General features: G+C 41.2%; 1 protein-coding gene across 1 annotated transcript in view; it reads left to right on the top strand.

Annotated features, from left to right (window-relative positions):
- The window catches only part of AKR1D1 (aldo-keto reductase family 1 member D1), a 46,025-nt gene that overhangs the window by 8,631 nt on the left and 19,803 nt on the right, over positions 1–17,591 (top strand). The window contains exons 2-5 of the mRNA XM_047763211.1: positions 5,612–5,779; positions 9,513–9,629; positions 15,178–15,255; positions 16,501–16,623. Coding sequence (XP_047619167.1) covers positions 5,612–5,779; positions 9,513–9,629; positions 15,178–15,255; positions 16,501–16,623 — 486 coding nt within the window. The remainder of the gene's footprint in view (positions 1–5,611; positions 5,780–9,512; positions 9,630–15,177; positions 15,256–16,500; positions 16,624–17,591) is intronic.

The following is a 17,591-nucleotide window of genomic DNA, read 5'->3' as shown; positions in this document are numbered from 1 at the left end:
CTCTCTAGATCCATCCATGTTGTCTCAAATGTCATGATTTCATTCTTTTTTATGGCTGATTAATATTCCATTGTGTGTGTGTGTGTGTGTGTGTGTGTGTACACCACATCTTCTTAATCCATTCATTTGTCAGTTGACACTTAGGTTGCTTCCATATTTTGACTATTATAAATAATGCTACAATCAACATAGGCACGCATATATATCTTTGCAAGTTTTGACAGTTTTAGGACTCTCTATGAATGGAAGTGTACTGAATGTACTATTTTTTGTTTTGTCTCTTTTTCCAGATATGTTGTAAGATTCACACATGTTATTAATTGTGTCTTTAACCATTTTTATTGCTGTATCATATTAAAGAATATATCCATTTCCACCTTCTTTCCATGTCCATGTAGCCATGTCCATTTGTACAGCTTCCATTTTGGGTCTTTACAGACAATACGGCTACAAGGAGTCTTGCACCTGCATGTGAGTTTCTGTAAGATAGGTACTGCTATGACATTGAGTATCAGCATTTTCAGCTTTTAGTAAATGATGTCAATACAGACAATTTCCGGAGTAAGCATATAATTTACACTCCCTCCAGCAATGCATGAGGGTACTCCTTGCGTCACATTCTCAGCAAGACACAGTACTTGGTGTCTTTTTAATTTATGCAATTTTAGTAAGTATGAAACCATCTCTCATTATGGCTTTAATTTGTATTTTCTTTGTGGGGTGTGTTTTGTAAATTTGTATTTTCTTCAACTTCACATGAAATTGGTCAATTTTTCATATTTTTATTAGTCATTTGTGTATCTTTTTCAAACTGGCTGTGGTTCTATGTATATTTCTTTATTAGATTTTCCTTTTCTTTTGGATTTTCAGTTTATTTTTTAAATTTATTTTTGGTTTTTGCCTTTTTAGGGCCACAGTTGCAGCATATGGAGGTTGCCAGGCTAGGGGTCGAATTGGAGCTGTAGACACCAGCCTACACCATAGCCACAGCAATGCCAAATCCGAGTGGTGTCTGTGATTTATACCACAGCTCATGCCAGATCCTTAATGCACTGAGCAAGGCCAGGGATTGAACCTGCATCCTCATGGATACTAGTCAGGTTCGTTTCCGCTGAGCCACAACAGGAACGCCTGGATTTTCAGTTTATATATATATGTTGATTTTTTTTTTTTTTTTTTAGTGTCTGGATATGGGTCCTTTGTCAGTTATGTAAAAATATATCTTCCCATGTACCTTTCTACTCTTTTAATGGTATCTTGTGATGATCAGAGTTTTGCAGTTTCAATGTGGTCACATTTATCACTCTTTCAGTTTATCCTCAGCCCTCTCTGTAGCTTGTTTAAGAAATCCTCCTTTACCCAAGTGTCTTAGGTGCGGTACTCTGGGGAACTGCCTCTGAGAAGGAAATTTGCATGCAGGAGGCTTACTGGGGCATAGTCTTAGGAACCAGAGACCTATAAGGGGTGAGCAAAGCAGGTCTTTGAGGTGGGAAGAGTTGCATTGTGATGCAGCTGCTCAGCAGTCCCATGGAGAGCTCAGGAATGGGAGTGGTGCCCCTGAGTGGTACTGAGTCAAGGGGAGCAGACGTTTACACCCGCGCAGCATCCGGAGAGGGGAGTGATGCGAGTGATCAGCAGCCAGCAGTCCTGGCGGCTGAGGAACCGAGTCCCTCTCCCCTGGGAACACACCCTGACATCCAGCACAGTCTACCCTGGTGCCAACTAGACCTGTGGGCCTTGTGTGCTAAGTTCATCTCTGGGAAAAGCTCTTCCAGAACTCTGTTTGATTTCTTTCCTGGAAAGAAATTTAAAGAGGTGTTAACAGGACGAACACTGCTCTTGCCACTAAAGCTGTCTTCACGTTGCAATTTATACCTTCCATCTCCCTCCCAGACTACCCTTGCTAGAGTTCCACGTCCGTGGCCTGCATCTCTGCTGGTCTAGGTGACCTATCTGACATTATGACCCAGAGCCCCATCTCTGAGTTGGGCGAGTCCCTGGTCAACTTACCCTTCTCAGGTCACTTACTCAGGTTATTGTCCATTAACTGTCAAAATCAGGAAGGGGTATATCATTGGATGGTATAGGTACCAAACATTTTCTTCCCTGTCCCGTCATGTAACTGTGGAGGAGCCCTACCGCCTCCAATTATAAAACTCACCCCTGCCAGAATGGCACCATTTTCCCTTGAATGCTGGACTCTGGCCATAAGGAATCTGGTTTCCCCTTGGGAACTAGGACCTTCGGATACACAGAGCCTAAAATTCAGCCATGAGAAGCATGCATCCTCTAAGTGCGTCAAAGAGAGGGATGCTAAACCTGCTGGGTTTTCAGATTCATGTGTTCTGCTTAGCAGTCACACAACACCGTGATGACCTAGAGTGTATAACACCTCATTCTTACAGGACCTTCCCAGTCCTTTAACTGGAGGGAGGATGCTGTTGTTTATTCCAGGAAACAGAACCCTTTATTTTACTGCGTGTGTACTTAATTATGGAGTCGATTTTTTGCATTTTACATTCACCTAGCATATCCCTTATTTAAGTCTCCAAACACGGTATTCTATTTGATCTTTCTGATTTTCCCCTAAAGTGGATCTTCCCAAAGAATATCATAGTTATATAGAATTCTCTCATGCTGCATTTAAGAATTACAAAGAAGTGTTTTGTTTTTTTTTTTAATGTCCACATATCCAAATAGTTCCTCTATACTGATTAGAATTAAGTCCAGTATTTTAGTTCCCCTCATGGGTGCTTTTGCCATCTAAGAATATTTTTAGAAAGTAAAGAGCATACTAGATACTCAGTTTTTAGTAAAGGCTCTTCAATGATAACTGAATAATCAAAGACTTTCACTAGTATAACTTGCTGCTGTGCCATAATCTTTATTAAATAAAGCATCACCTATATATTACTCAGGCTGACAGTCATACCACACTTCTACCTTGGCCCTCATATTTTCCCCCCCCTTTTTTTTTTAATCCTAAATGCTCTCTCCTGTGCTTCTTTCCTTGCAACAACATTTGAAAATATCATCATGTATTCTAATATGCATTGTTAGGGGCTCTTTGCCTCGTATTAAATTTACTTTAGGTCTGTACTTAAGCTATCAGTCCAGCCCACAAAATCTCAGTGATATTCCTGAGGTCTGTTTACCATCTCCTATTGAACTTTATTCTTTTCATTAGTGCTCTATATTACACCTGAAAAAAGAAAGCAGTATTTTTTATGTTTCCCTTGTAAATTTCTGATTCTACCCCAGCCCTCCTCTCCCTGCTGTGCTTTTCTTGCGACCTTGGTTATCCATAGCATCCCATTTCACAGCCTGAGGGGCAGGAGCAGTGGGTGTTGCCTCACTCTCTCTTCAAGCCTTACTCCATGCTGTAAAGTAACCAAAGTTGTATCTCTGACATTCCAGGAATATGTGTTCACCTTTCCCAACTATTTAACATTTGTCACTATGAATCCTTTTTTCTAAAACCATCCGTGTTGCTGCTTGGTTCATTTTTCATATCCTCTCATCTTTATAGTAATGACTTAACTGGATTAGGGAAAGAAAATATAGTTCATGCTTCCAACACTTTCTGTTTGCAATCCAAAACTATAAAGTCAGTAGAAAGAAAAGATTCTTTGTCTCATTCATTCTGCAACAAATCAAGAGTTGTCTGATTAAGGTTGTAAAGCATTTGGTTGGAACATTGAAAATTCAGAAGCAAGCACAAGTAGTCTTCAACACTTGTGAATGAGATGGGATTGATCATTGTCTGAACGTGAGGTCAATAAAAATCTACACATAGAATTAAGCCTCTCCCCTGTGCACAACCTCAAAGATGATTTGCAATTTTAATTTGATGAGACTAGTTGTTTGTCTTGATGAAAGTCTCCATCAAGTCCTCCGTTTCTCATTAAGGAAAAAACATAACTAAATGAGGCACACTCTTGTATATTTAAATGTCATCATAACTGAAGAACAGTAATTTATGTGCAATTTGAAAAATGGATAACTTATTCCGCAAGTGCAGAGAACTTGTCAGGTTTTTTGATCCTGCCATTGTTCAGGAGAGAACATTCTTATGCTTCATGCAGGTTAATGAAATGAGCAAAGCTTTGGCTGCCAAATTAGATAAAAATGTATCTTTTGTGTGTGTGTGTGTGTGTGTGTGTGTGTGTGTGTGTGTGTTTTTAGGGCCCCACTTGTGGCATATGGAGATTCTCAGGCTAGGGGTGGAATCAGAGCTGTAGCTGCTGGCCTACACAGCCACAGCAACGCTGGATCCGAGCCCCATCTTTGACCAACACCACAGCTCACGGCAATGCCAGATCCTTAACCCACTGAGCAAGGCCAGGGATTGAACCTGCAGCCTCGTGGATACTAGTTAGATTCGTTTCCAATGAGTCATGATGGGAACTCCGATAAAAATATATCTTGAAAAGTACTTGAAAAATGTAACACACCCTGACAATCTTTTTTTCCCAGCTTTACTGAGGTATAATTGACATACCGTATTTCAAGTATACAGTTTGATGAGTTTAATACATGGATACGCTTATGAAGCCATTGGCATAATCCAGACAGTGAATATATCCCTCACTGCAAAAGTTTCTTTGAATTTCTTTGTAATCCCTCCATCATTCATACCCACACCCTCTACCCCCCACCCCAGGCAATCACTGATCAGTGTCTGTTACTATAGATTAGTTTTCATTTTCTAGTTTTTTTTTTTTTTTTTTTGGCTGCATTCTGGAGCCAGGGATCAACCCACATCCCAGCAGTGATAACATGGGATCCTTAATCTATTGAGCCACGAGGGAACTCCCTTCTGGCATTTTCCATAAATAGAATCATAAAGTATTTACTCTTTTTTTTTTTTTTTGGTCTGGCTTCTGGTATAATTATTTTGATCATCATCCATGTTAGTCTGTGCATCAGTAGTTCATTCCCTTTTTTTTTCTTTTTTTTTTTGTCTTTTTGCTATTTCTTTGGGCCGCTCCCGCGGCATATGGAGGTTCCCAGGCTAGGGGTTGAATCGGAGCTGTAGCCACCGGCCTACGCCAGAGCCACAGCAACGCAGGATCCGAGCCGCGTCTGCAACCTACACCACAGCTCACGGCAACGCCGGATCGTTAACCCACTGAGCAAGGGCAGGGACCGAGCCCGCAACCTCATGGTTCCTAGTCGGGTTCGTTAACCACTGCGCCACGGCGGGAACTCCTCATTCCCTTTTATTACTGAATGGCATTCCTTTCTGTAGCTACATCTCAGTTTGCTCATGCAGATTTTGATTTATAACTGAGCCTTCCTTGGTGGACTTGTGCCTTCCTCTAACATGGTTTCATGAACTCTGTCACTGGTAAAATTGATCAAGCTACGTTTCTGAAGCTGCAAAGCTGAGGGCAGACCTGGGATGGCTGGATCTCCCCTTGAGTGTGGAAAGCTCCCTGGGAGGTCAGTTTCCTCAGACCCCACCTTCCAGTCACAACAGCTTAAAATTGGGAATTTGTTGTTTTCACTCTAAAATGATGTATGTGCCAAGTGTCCTAACTAAGAATGGCTAAATGAAAGGAAAGACACATTTCCCTTCTCCTCCACCACAACCCTTCTGTCATTTTAGACCCCTAAGGGGATCTGTGGGACATCAGTGAAAATCGCCATTGATACGGGGTACCGGCACATTGACGGGGCCTTCATCTACCAGAACGAGCACGAAGTGGGCGAGGCCATCAGGGAGAAGATAGCAGAAGGAAAGGTGCGAAGGGAGGATATTTTCTACTGTGGAAAGGTGAGCACTTCCCCTTCCCCTCCTTCTACTTATATTCTTGGTGGGTCTGAGGTCACTTTTCTCTGATAAAGAATGTTAAACTCAGAGTTCCTCTTGAGGCTCTGTGGTCATGAGCCCAACTAGTATCCATGAGGACACAGGTCCAATCCCTGGCCTCGCTCAGTGGTTTAAGGATCTGGTGTGGCTGTGGCGTAGGCTGGCAGCTGCAGCCCTGATTCAACCCCTCGCCTGGGAACTTCCATATGCTGTGGGTGCAGCCCTAAAAAGTCAAAGATAAATAAATAAATACAATGTTAAAAATTAAAAAAAAAAGAAGGTTAAACTCACCAAGAGGAGTGAGTTCTCAATGGCCAGATTCCTTACTCTTGCCAAGAATTTAGGGACAACTAGCCGCTTGAAGGTTTAGGCACAGCTCTTTCTTCATTCATAGGCATGAATGAGAAATTATGGAAAGAGCCAACTCCACAAAGCAGGAAAACTGAGGAGTGAAGTGGGGACGGGGTTCATATTACATAAGAGTTTGCCAAAGATTTCTTTAAAGGAGGCCGGCTTCTTCTGTGTGTACCTCTTTGTCCATAGGTTGCTAAATTTTTGAGATATAATTCAGATACCATAAAGTTCACCATTTTAAATCAGTGGTTTCTAGTATATTCACAAAGTTGTACAATCAGGACCACTACCTATTTCCAGAATATTTTTATCCCTCCAAAAGAAACCCTGTACCCATTAGTAGTCACTTCTCCCAGTTACTGGTAATCACTGATCTACCTTCTGTCTCTCTAGTTTTCCTATTCTGGGCATTTCATCCAAAAGGAAACACATGACGACATGTTTTTTTCTGTCCCGCTTCCATCACTCAGCATAGTGTTTCTCACTTTCATCCATGTTGTAGCATGGATCAGACTTTCATTTCTTTTCACGTTCAAATAATAATCCATCGTGTGGACAGACCACATTTTTTTTGGAGAAATTTGAAATCTCCAGTGCTAGAAATCACTGTTCATTGACAAGCAATCAGAAAAATAAAGCCTCATAATAAAATGAAAGCCAATGGAAATATAAGATGCATATTTCCAGGCAGCTTTGCAGGAACAAAAGCTGGACGATGTTAGAGAATGTGTAATACAGTTCTTTTAAGTGTTCTAAAGGGAATGAGGTACTGCTTCTGGCTTCACCCATTCCCTAGACCCCTAATGTCCTAGCTTCTTTCCAAGTTCTCTAGGAGTTTGCAGTTCTCCAAGTCACCAGCCACTTATGGGCTATGATTCCAAGGGACCATATAGGGCCACTGTCCCAAAATATCAGCTGGAAGCTTTTCACTTTATTTTAGCTTTACAACCTGCTTCCTAAGGATTTCATTGTTACAGAGTCTCTCATTAGAACTCACCAAGTGAGTTCCCGGCGTGGTGCAGTGGAAACGAATCCGACTAGGAACCATGAGGTTGCAGGTTCCATTCCTGGCCTCGCTCAGTGGGTTAAGGATCCAGTATTGCTTTGAGCTGTGGTATAGGTCATAGATGACGCTTGGATCTGGTGTTGCTGTGGCTGTGGTGTGGGCCAGCAGCTACGGCTCTGATTCAACCCCTAGCCTGGAAACCTCCATATGCCACAGGTGTGACCCTAAAAAAAAAAGAATTCACTAAGTGTTTCCAGGGAAGAATAAACTTGAACTCATATCCCGAGGACTTGAGCCAAAGAAGCCTGCCCAAAGCTGGAAATATTTTTAAAGTTATAAAAAGCAAAACAAACAAAAAACTTTCCTTCTTATCTCCCTAGTAAACAGTTAAAGCTGTTGCTATATCTATCATGCTGGAAAAATGGACTCAAATTTTATCACCCATTTCAAGAGGCTCCTGTGAGTTAACATTTACAAAGCACTTAAAAAGTACCTGGCATAGTACTAGTGCTATATGTGTTTGTTGAATAAAAATAGACTAAAATATATAAAACAGAATTTTCAGTTGGATGGGATATTAACAATACACCAAAAAGACCTACCTTAACAGCAAAAACACATTTTTCACGGCTCTCTCCACGTGGTTTTCTCTTCTCTGTGCTCTGAAGGCAAGAAAAAAATTATCCAACGTGGGAAAAAATTTTTACCAGTTTTGCTTGCCCTTGCTTGTGACAACTTGTACATAAATTCAATTTTTTTTCCAAAAAAAATATTTAAGCAAATTTGCACCTCCAAGAAGATGTACTTATTTATGCAGAGGCTGTGTGTACTCCTCAGTGCCTTATGTTTTACGGACCACAAGGGTACCGTGATTGAGGAGCAATCAGAAAAATAAAGCCTTCCTATGAATGTTCCCAGGCTAGAGGTTGAATCAGAGTTACAGCTGCCGACCTACACCACAGCCTCATCTTTCCTTACCTAACACACTAGGGACTGAGTAATTTCTTTTTCTTTTTTTCTTACTTATGTTAAGCTAAGTTCCTTTTATTTCTTTTTTCAGATGTATTGAGATATAACTGACACACAACATTGTGTAAATTTAACGTGTACAACGTATCAATTTGATACACATATATTGCAAAATTATTACCACCACTGTTAGCTAATACCTCCGTCACATCATATAATTACCAGTTCTTTTTTGGGATGAGAACATTCAAGATTTATTCTCCTAGCAACTTTCAAGTATATAATAAATACAGTTGTGTCAACTATAATCACCATGCCATTCATTAGAGCTCCAGAACTGATTCATCTCATAAGTGGAAGTTTGTACCCTTTGACCAGCATCTCCCCATTTGAATGCATGAGAAGCTGTTTAATTGTTGGAGGACTGGAGGCTGGGGTCTCCCATGCCACCATTCGGGAGACATCATCAGTTCGCATTGAGTAATTTCTTTCTCTTCATTTTTGCTAAAAAAGCAAACATTCACATGGATGTTCCCTGGCTAGAGGTTGAATTGGAGTTACAGCTGCCACCTACGCTACAACCACGGCAACACTAGATCAACACTAGATCAAAGCCGTGTCTGTGACCTACACCACAGTTGAGGGCAATGCCAGATCCTTTAACCCACTGAGCGAGGCTGGGGATCGAACCCGCATCCTCATAGATACTAGTTGGGTTCGCTTCCACTGAGCCACAACAGGAACTCCCACATTGAGTAATTTCTTAATAGGAATTGGCAGCATTTTCCTCAGGAAATGAGGCAGTGGACCAAATGAGCACAAAGGAGCAATGAAAAGGAATCTAAACCTTTGCAATAATTTAAAATTTCACCAGCTTCTGCACTGCCCATCATAATGTGACGGCTCTGGTGAAGTCACGTGCTCATACCTGTATTTCTTGCTTAGATAAAGCACACCTTTTACCAATGACGTGAAAATAAAGTGCCAGGCCAGGTCAGAACCACTCGTCAGATACACATTCCCTAATTACTCAATGAGGAGAAATGAAAGTGTTTTCGATTAGGCAGTTAGCACAGGGCAGAGGAAGACTTAATTGCTGACTCAGGTACTGTGGTTCAGGTGGATCTTTAAGTCTCTGGTACTATATTTGGATAAAGTTGTATTCTGGGTGTTAAGAGTTCTATCTGCTCAACCTATACTCAGATGACACTGCAACATAAATGCATTTTTATGAAATGCAAAGGAGTGAATAAAATGCTTATGAGTGTTTGCAAAGAATAAAGGACTCCATTATTGTTAAAAAAAAAAACCAACAACAACAACAAAAAAGGTGCATGTTATTTACCTATACCCCTTTTAATGTTTCAGCTGTGGGCTACAAATCTTGACCCAGAGATGGTCCGCCCGGCTCTGGAGAGGACGCTCAAGGTCCTCCAGCTAGATTACGTGGATCTTTACATCATTGAAATACCCATGGCTTTTAAGGTGAGTTCAGATGCCTAAAGGTTAGGCCTCTGCTCTTTGTCAACCATGAGCTGACAGCTCTGTGCAGGAGGCTCATTCAGTACTTAGCACCATAAGATATCAAAGATAGTACTGATCTAGCCCAGAAAGATTATGTAGCCAACATAAGCCTGGATCCCAAGTTTCTTGATTCATAATCCAATGCACTTTCTGTTCATGATATAACAGCATGATGTCACATGGTATAACAGCTATGCTGTAAGCCCTCTCCATTAAGCTGACATGTAGTCTCCTAACTGTAGGAGATTCTGGGTCCTCTTTTGCCAATCCGATGCTTGTTCTCTTAAACTACGCTGCCCTCTGCCTTATCCTACAAGCCTCATCATCCCAATGTCCCAGGGACTACAGTGATTTTTGGATTTCAGGTTCTTGGGATGGTGACCTCAGCCCTTCTCCTCCCTCCACTAACTTCAATTCCTGTTCCAATGGCCAATTCCTAAGCAAAGTCTTACAGATTTGGAAAGAACCTGTATTTAAAAGTGAGAGAATGAAATTTACTTCTCCGTCGTCACTGACTAATGACTTATACAGTCTTTTTGGAGATGGTAAATAGAGAAGTTCTATTTCTGTTCTTAAATAGGATCAAGGCTCAAGGACACAGAGAGGGTAAAACTTTGAACACTGAGAAATTACATGATCTATAATGACATTACCTCCCAAATGAGTCTGTAATTCCTGTAATTGGGAAATCAACCTTTGAAGCCAAAATACCACGTGCTTTAGGAATCTCATGTTTTTCTTTTTGTTTTTTTTAAGGCCACATCTACCACATATGGAAGTTCCCAGGTTAGGGGTCGAATGGGAGCTGCAGCTGCCAGCCTACACCACAGCCACAGCAACGCAGGATCTGAGCCATGTCTTTGACTTATACTCATGGCAATGCCAGATCCTTAACCCACTAAGTGAGGCTGAACTTGCATCTTCATGGATATTAGTCAGGTTTGTTACTGCTGAGCCATGATGGGAACTCCCTGAAGTAGTATTATTGTTATTATTAATCTTTTCAGGGCCACACCCATGGCATATGGAGGTTCCCAGGCTAGGAGTCTAATTGGAGCTGTGGCCTCCGGCCTACGCCACAGCCACAGCAACGCCAGATCCAAGCCGAATCTGCAATCTACACGACAACTCAGGGCAACGCTGGATCTTTAACCCACTGAGCGAGGCCAGGGATCCAACCTGCAACCTTATGGTTCTTAGTCGCATTCGTTTCCGCTGTGCCACAATGGGAACTCCTCATTATTATTATTATTATTTTATTACTCAATGAATTTTTTACATTTATAGTTGTACATGATCACCACAACCCAATTTTATAGCATTTCCATCCCACAACCCCAGCGCATCCCCCCACCCCCGCAACCTGTCTCCTTTGGAAACCATAAGTTTTTCAAAGTCTGTGAGTCAGTGTCTGTTCTGCAAAGAAGTTCATTTGGTCCTTTTTTCAGATTCCACATGTAAGTGAAAGCATTTGATGTTGGTGTCTCATTGTCTGACTGACTTCACTTAGCATGATAATGTCTAGGTCCATCCATGTTGCTAAAAATGCCAGTATTTATTCCTCTTAATGGCTGAGTAATATTCCATTGTGTATATGTGCCACATCTTCTGGAGCCACTCTTCTGTCAATGGACATTTAGGTTGTTTCTATGTCTTGGCTATTGCAAATAGTGCTGCAATGAACATTGGAATACATGTGTCTTTTCGAGTCATGGTTTTCTCTGGGTAGATGCCCAGGACTGGGATTGCTGGTAGTGGGTCAAATGGTAGTTCTATGTTTAGTTTTCTGAGGCATCTCCATACTGTCTTCCACAGTGGTTGCACCAATTTACAATCCCACCAACAGTGTCATAGGGTTTCTTTTTCTCCACACCCTCTCCAGCACTTATTGTTTGTAGACTTTGGGATGCTGGCCATTCTGGCTGGTGTAAGCTGGTACCTCAGAATGGTTTTGATTTGCATCTCTCTAATAATGAGTGATGTTGAACATCACCACAACGGGAACTCCTTTTATTATTTTTTAAAAGAACAAAAACCTTTCCTGCTAAAATATCTTGGCACTTTATCATTTTTTAAATTCTCCTTTTCATTTTAATTCCTCTACACAGTTTTGTTTTGTTTTGTTTTTATTCTTTTTTGGCTGCCACGCAGCATATACCCTGAGCCAGGGATCAGATTAGAGCTGCAGTTGTGACCTATGCTACAGTTAGGCAACACCAGATCCTTCAACCCACTGTGCCAGACCAGGCATTGAGCCTGTGTTGTGGCACTGCAGAGATGCCGGTGATCCCACTGCGCCACAGTGGGAACTCTAGCACTTTATTATTTTTCAAATGTCAAGTTAACAAGCAGACACAATTTCAGAACAACAAAATACAAAAAAAAAGTCACGGTAAGTTTTTGTTTGTTTGCTTGCTTGCTTGCTTTTTTGCTTCTTAGGGCTGTACCTGCAGCATATGGAGGTTCCCAGGCTTGGGGTCGATGGGAGCTACAGCTGCTGGCCTACACCACAGCCACAGCCATGCCAGATCCGAGCCATGTCTACAACCTACACCACAGCTCATGAGAACACCAGATCCTTAACCCACTGAGTGAAGCCAGGGTTGGAACCTGCATCCTCATGGATCCTAGTTGGGTTTGTTAACTACTGAGCCATGAAGGGAACTCCATGATAAGATATTTTTAAAAGATGAAGTTATTGCTGAACAGGAATGAGAGTCAGTAGAATGGCTTTTAAAATATTTGTTTATTTATTTTTCTTTTTATGGCCACACCTGCAGCATATGGAAGTTCCCGGGCTAGGGGTGGAATCAGAGCTGTAGCTGCAGCCTACACCACAGCTTTTGGCAATGCTGGATCCTCACACTGAGCAAGGCCAGGGATCAAACCTGCATCTCACAGACACTATGTCAGGTTCTTAACCTGCTGAGCCACAAGGAAAACTACAGTATGGATTTTTAGAGAGTTGAATTGGTGGGGTTTTTTTGTGTGTGTATGTGTCTTTTTAGGGCCACAGCTGTGGCATATGGAGGCTCCCAGGCTAGAGGTCCAATCAGAGCCTACACCAGAGCCACAGCAACACCAGATCCAAGCCGAATCTTCGACCTACACCACAGCTCGCAGCAATGCCGGATCTTTAACCCACTGAGCAAGGCCAGGGATCAACCCCACAACCTCATAGTTCCTAATCAGATTCGTTAACTACCGAGCCACAACGGGAACTCCTGAATTGTTCTTCTAATAATGCCTTAGTTGGGAGCAGGAAAGGATAAAAAGACAATGGGCTTATCCAAATGAAGGGATTGGTAAAATAAGCACCGTGGAAGCTTAAGGGGACAGCATAGAAATATCTAACATGGGTACAGACTTGATAAGGACTTAATTAAAATTTGGGTGAGTAGTAACAGAGTTCATGATGAAGCATAAAGCTATTTCAGAACTGAAGTAAAATTAGGAAATCAATGTAAATGTAAAATTAGAAAGGAGTTCCCACTGTGATGTAGTGGGTTAAAAATACAGCTGTAGGAAGTTCCCGTGGTGACTCAACGATAACAAGCCCGACTAGTATCCATGAGGATGCAGGTTCGATCCTGTCTTCACTCAATGGGTTAAGGATCCATTGTTGCTGTGAGCTGTGGTATGGGTCTCAGATGCAGCTTGGATCTCGCATTGCTGTGGTTGTGGCAGAGGCCAGCAATTGTAGCTCCAATTGAGCCCCAAAGTGAACTTCCATATGCTGCAAGTGAAGCCCAAAAAAGCAAAAAACAAACAAAAAACCAGAAAACAACTGTAGAGGCTCAGGTTCAATCCCTGGCTCAGTGCAGTGGGTTAAATGACCTGGCATTGCTGTAGCTGCTGCATAGGTTGCAGCTGCAACTGGGATTCAGTCCTTGGCCCGAGAACTTCCACATGCTAAGGGTGTGGTCATTTGAAAAAAAAAAAAAAAAAAAAAAGGAGACCAGAGTGGGATTAAGGGTCATTAGTATTGAGAAAGTCAAATGACTTGGATGTCAGAGACAGAGAGGGCAGTTAACATGAAGGATTACTTGGCTTTGAGGAGGAAGGAGCCCTTTTCCTGCTCTTAGCAACACAAGAGAAAAATGAGATGAAATTATCATGGAGAAAGTGTTATCACCAGGTGAAAGTTTCATTCAGGTGAGATGGCAGAGGGAAAAATTAGGGGAACATTTTAAAAATAGAATGGATTTTGTCCAATTGCCAGATTTTCAACAACAAAAAAATTCCTGTTATCAAGGTCTACAAAGACTTCTGTGCCACTCACCAAGTCCAGCAGACATGCTGTCCTCCTGTTATCTGTTCTCGTTCAACAAAGTTGACTACTTCCTCCTTCCTTAAACATGTTCATCTCATGGTTTCTCTATCACCCTCTCAGGATTCTTTGGCAACTGCTTCTCGGCCAAAGTCCAAAGGTTTTGCCCAGAGCACTATCATCAGTATTCTTATCTTAGTGAACCACACTCTCAATCAGTGATTTCATCCAGTTACAGGGATTAAATACCGTTTTATATGCGAAGAACTCTCAAATTTTATCTGCGTCCCTAACCTCCTTCTAAGGTTACTCTTTGAGACTTCTCTTTTATCTTTAAATATCCATTTGAATGTCTGATGGTCATTTCAAACTCAAAATATCCCAAACAAAACTCTCAGTTCCTTGCCTAACCTCAAGAAATGATTACCTCCATCCACTCAAGGAACTGAGGAATCATCTTTTATTTCTCTCTGTCCTATTTCCAAGCCCATGGGTCCTCTTTTTAAATATAGCAAAGAAGAAGAAGTCTGAAAGACAGTGTTCTACACCATAATCAGTCTTCCTTGGGAAAGTTTCATCCAAAAGTTAGAGAAGGCAGTTTGACACTTAGTGTGTGAGGTAGGGGGGAAAAAGGTGCTGAGCTCTTGGAGCACCCAAAAAGGGAAAGAAAAGAACCATGGGGCAGTTGGCTAGACTTAAGAAGTAACATGCTTTGCCTTTCCCTTTTACTTAAGGAGCATTCACCAACTAGACTTTTCTTAGCTGAAGAATTTCTTCTTCTCACCTTCAGTGATGACCTTTGTTTTCTTATAAGAGTAGGAAATTTGCTGTCCTCAACTTTGGCAAAAATTGGCTATTGAAACACTGAGTCTGTACCCCTAATTCTCAGCTTTTACTTTCTTTAATGAATAATTTTTCATTAAGAGAGATCTTCATGGCTTAAGAATAATAATAAGCTCTCAGTAAATAAAGGAATAATGAATAGTAGGGTGAAATAATGAGATTAATGTGGCATATATATTGGACAAATGAATTTCTGGACAGTTCCACAAAAGGGAGAAAAAAAATATATATATATATGTATGTATGTATACCTTGAATTGTTTTCCCAGGGCAATAGTATACTGGAATATTGAAAAACTCAAATTCCATATTATTTTGGGATATTGACAACTCAAATTCCATCATTTGAGTCCCCAGATGAAATAAGTTACATTTGTTTTTGTTTTTGTTTTCAAGCCTGGAGATGACAACTTTCCTAAAGATGAAAATGGCAAATGGTTATATTGCAAGTCAAATCTCTGTGGCACTTGGGAGGTAAGTGGGCCTCTCTCTTACCTTAAAACTGTGCATTTTTAAATTGTGACCTGATTATTCCTGATTTATGGAGAATTATAGTCTTTACTCCCAATGAAAAGTAATAATCAGGTATTTCTGACCATAAATAAAATCTCCACTTCTGGGTGATGGAAAATGTTTGATTTTGCTTTGATGGAAGAGAAGAATGCCAAAGATAAGGAAGAGAGAAATATGGGAGAAAAAAGAAAGTAAAGGAAATAAATTCTACTGTAAAAGTAAATTAAAATATATAAATGAGATGGATTCCCACATTTTTAAAATTTCTCAAGTAGGGTTTTTAAAAATCAATAATATGGTGTCTAAAAGACACAAACGTGGAGTTCCCATTGTGGCTCAGCGGATTAAGAACCCAATTAGTATCCACAAGGATGTGGGTTCAATCCCTCATCTCATTCAGTGGGTTAAAGATCCAGCATTTCCACAAACTGTGGCATAGATTACAGATGCGGCTTGGATCTGGGGTTTCTGTGGCTGAGGGCGTAGACCTCAGTGGAAGCTCTAATTGACCCCTAGCCTGGGAACTTCCATATGCTATGGGTGTGACCTTAAAAATAAATAAATAAATAAATAAATAAAAGCAACAAACTTTTTAAAAAATAAGGAAAACTGGAAAATAATTCTGGTTCCATTTCTGAGCAGGCTGCTGGCACCCTCCCCAAAATTACAAGACTGGGAAACTAGGGGGAAATAATGTGAAAACCCTTATGGATTTAGGAAGGGGGGTGAGTACAGATATTTTGGACTGGTCTGTTTATGAGGTAGTATGGCAGCTTTTATCTAGAGTAGCAGGCAGCTTAACAACTAGTAAAATAGTTTTGAGACACCTTTCTTTCTTTCTTTCTTTCTTTCTTTCTTTCTTTCTTTCTTTCTTTCTTTCTTTCTTTCTTTCTTTCTTTCTTTCTTTCTTTCTCTTTCTTTCTTTTTTGCTTTTTAGGGCTGCACCTGCAGCATAAGGAAGTTCTCTGGCTAGGGGTGGAATCAGAGCTACAGCTGCTGGCCTACACCACAGCCACAGAAATGTGGGATCCAAGCTCCATCTGCAACCCACACCACAGCTGACAGCAATGCCAGATCCTTAACACACTGAGCAAGGCCAGGGATCAGACCTGCATCCTCATGAATACTAGTCGGGCTTGTTACCACTAAGCCACAATGGAAATTTTTAGAGGCTTCTTTCTTGATCCATTGGCTCTTACCCCACAGGCTTTGGAAGCTTGCAAAGATGATGGCTTGGTGAAATCCCTTGGAGTATCCAATTTCAACCGTAGGCAGCTGGAGCTCATCCTGAACAAACCAGGACTCAAGTATAAGCCAGTCAGCAACCAGGTACAGCTTGATAAGAGGAGGGAGGTGAGGGGAGTGTGGGGGTTGGGGAGTGTGGGAGAATCCTTTACTTGAAAGGAAGAATCCTGGACTAGGAGGCATAAAATCTTGTGATCACTCTACAAATATCTCATCATTAGACCCCAGGCAAGTCCATTTATGTCTCTTAAGAAAAAAGATTTGAAAGTTCAGGAAGTACCCTTTGTGGCTCAGTGGAAATGAACCTGTCTAGTATCCATGAGGATGCGGGTTCAATCGCTGGCCTTGCTCAGTGGATTAAGGATCTGGCTCTTCCATGAGATGTGGTGTAGGTAACATCTCAACCCAGTGCTGGGTTAAGGATCCAGCATTGCTCAGATCTGTTATTGCTACGGCTGTGGCTATGGCATAGGTTGGCAGCTGTGGCTCCAATTCAACCCCTAGCCTGGGAACCTCCATATGCCAAGGGTGTGGCCCTAAATAGACAAAAAAGAAAAAAGAGGAAGAAACATACAAATATTTGTGGATACTAAAAAAAGAATTTTAGTTTTCTGGAGCTCTGGATAGACAAGGTAGCCATGGGAAAATTGTAAAGAAAAACAGTACATGTAATAGTATAAAAATGTTAAACCCTAAAAATATTAGAAACAAAATGCAAATAAAAATAGATTATATTTTTTAAAGTATAATTGAGGAAGTTCCCATTGTGGTGCAGCAGAAATGAATCCGACTGGGAACCATGACGTTTCGGTTCAATCCCTGGCCTTGCTCAGTGGGTTAAGGATCTGGCGTTGCCATGAGCTGTGGTGTAGGTTGCAGACGAGGCTAAGATCCTGCGTTGCTGTGGCTGTGGCATAGGCCAGCAGCTGTAGCTCCAATTGGACTCCTAGCCTGAGAACCTCCATCTGCTGCGGATGCAGCCCTAAAAAGCAAAATAAAGTAAAATAAAATAAAATAATGAACTAAAATAAAATAGAAAAGGGGATTGTATC

Source organism: Phacochoerus africanus, chromosome 16, assembly GCF_016906955.1.
Source record: "Phacochoerus africanus isolate WHEZ1 chromosome 16, ROS_Pafr_v1, whole genome shotgun sequence".
Classification (NCBI taxonomy): Eukaryota; Metazoa; Chordata; class Mammalia; order Artiodactyla; family Suidae; genus Phacochoerus; species Phacochoerus africanus.
The sequence above is the reverse complement of the archived record's forward strand: the minus strand, read 5'-3'. Positions and strand labels throughout refer to the sequence as shown.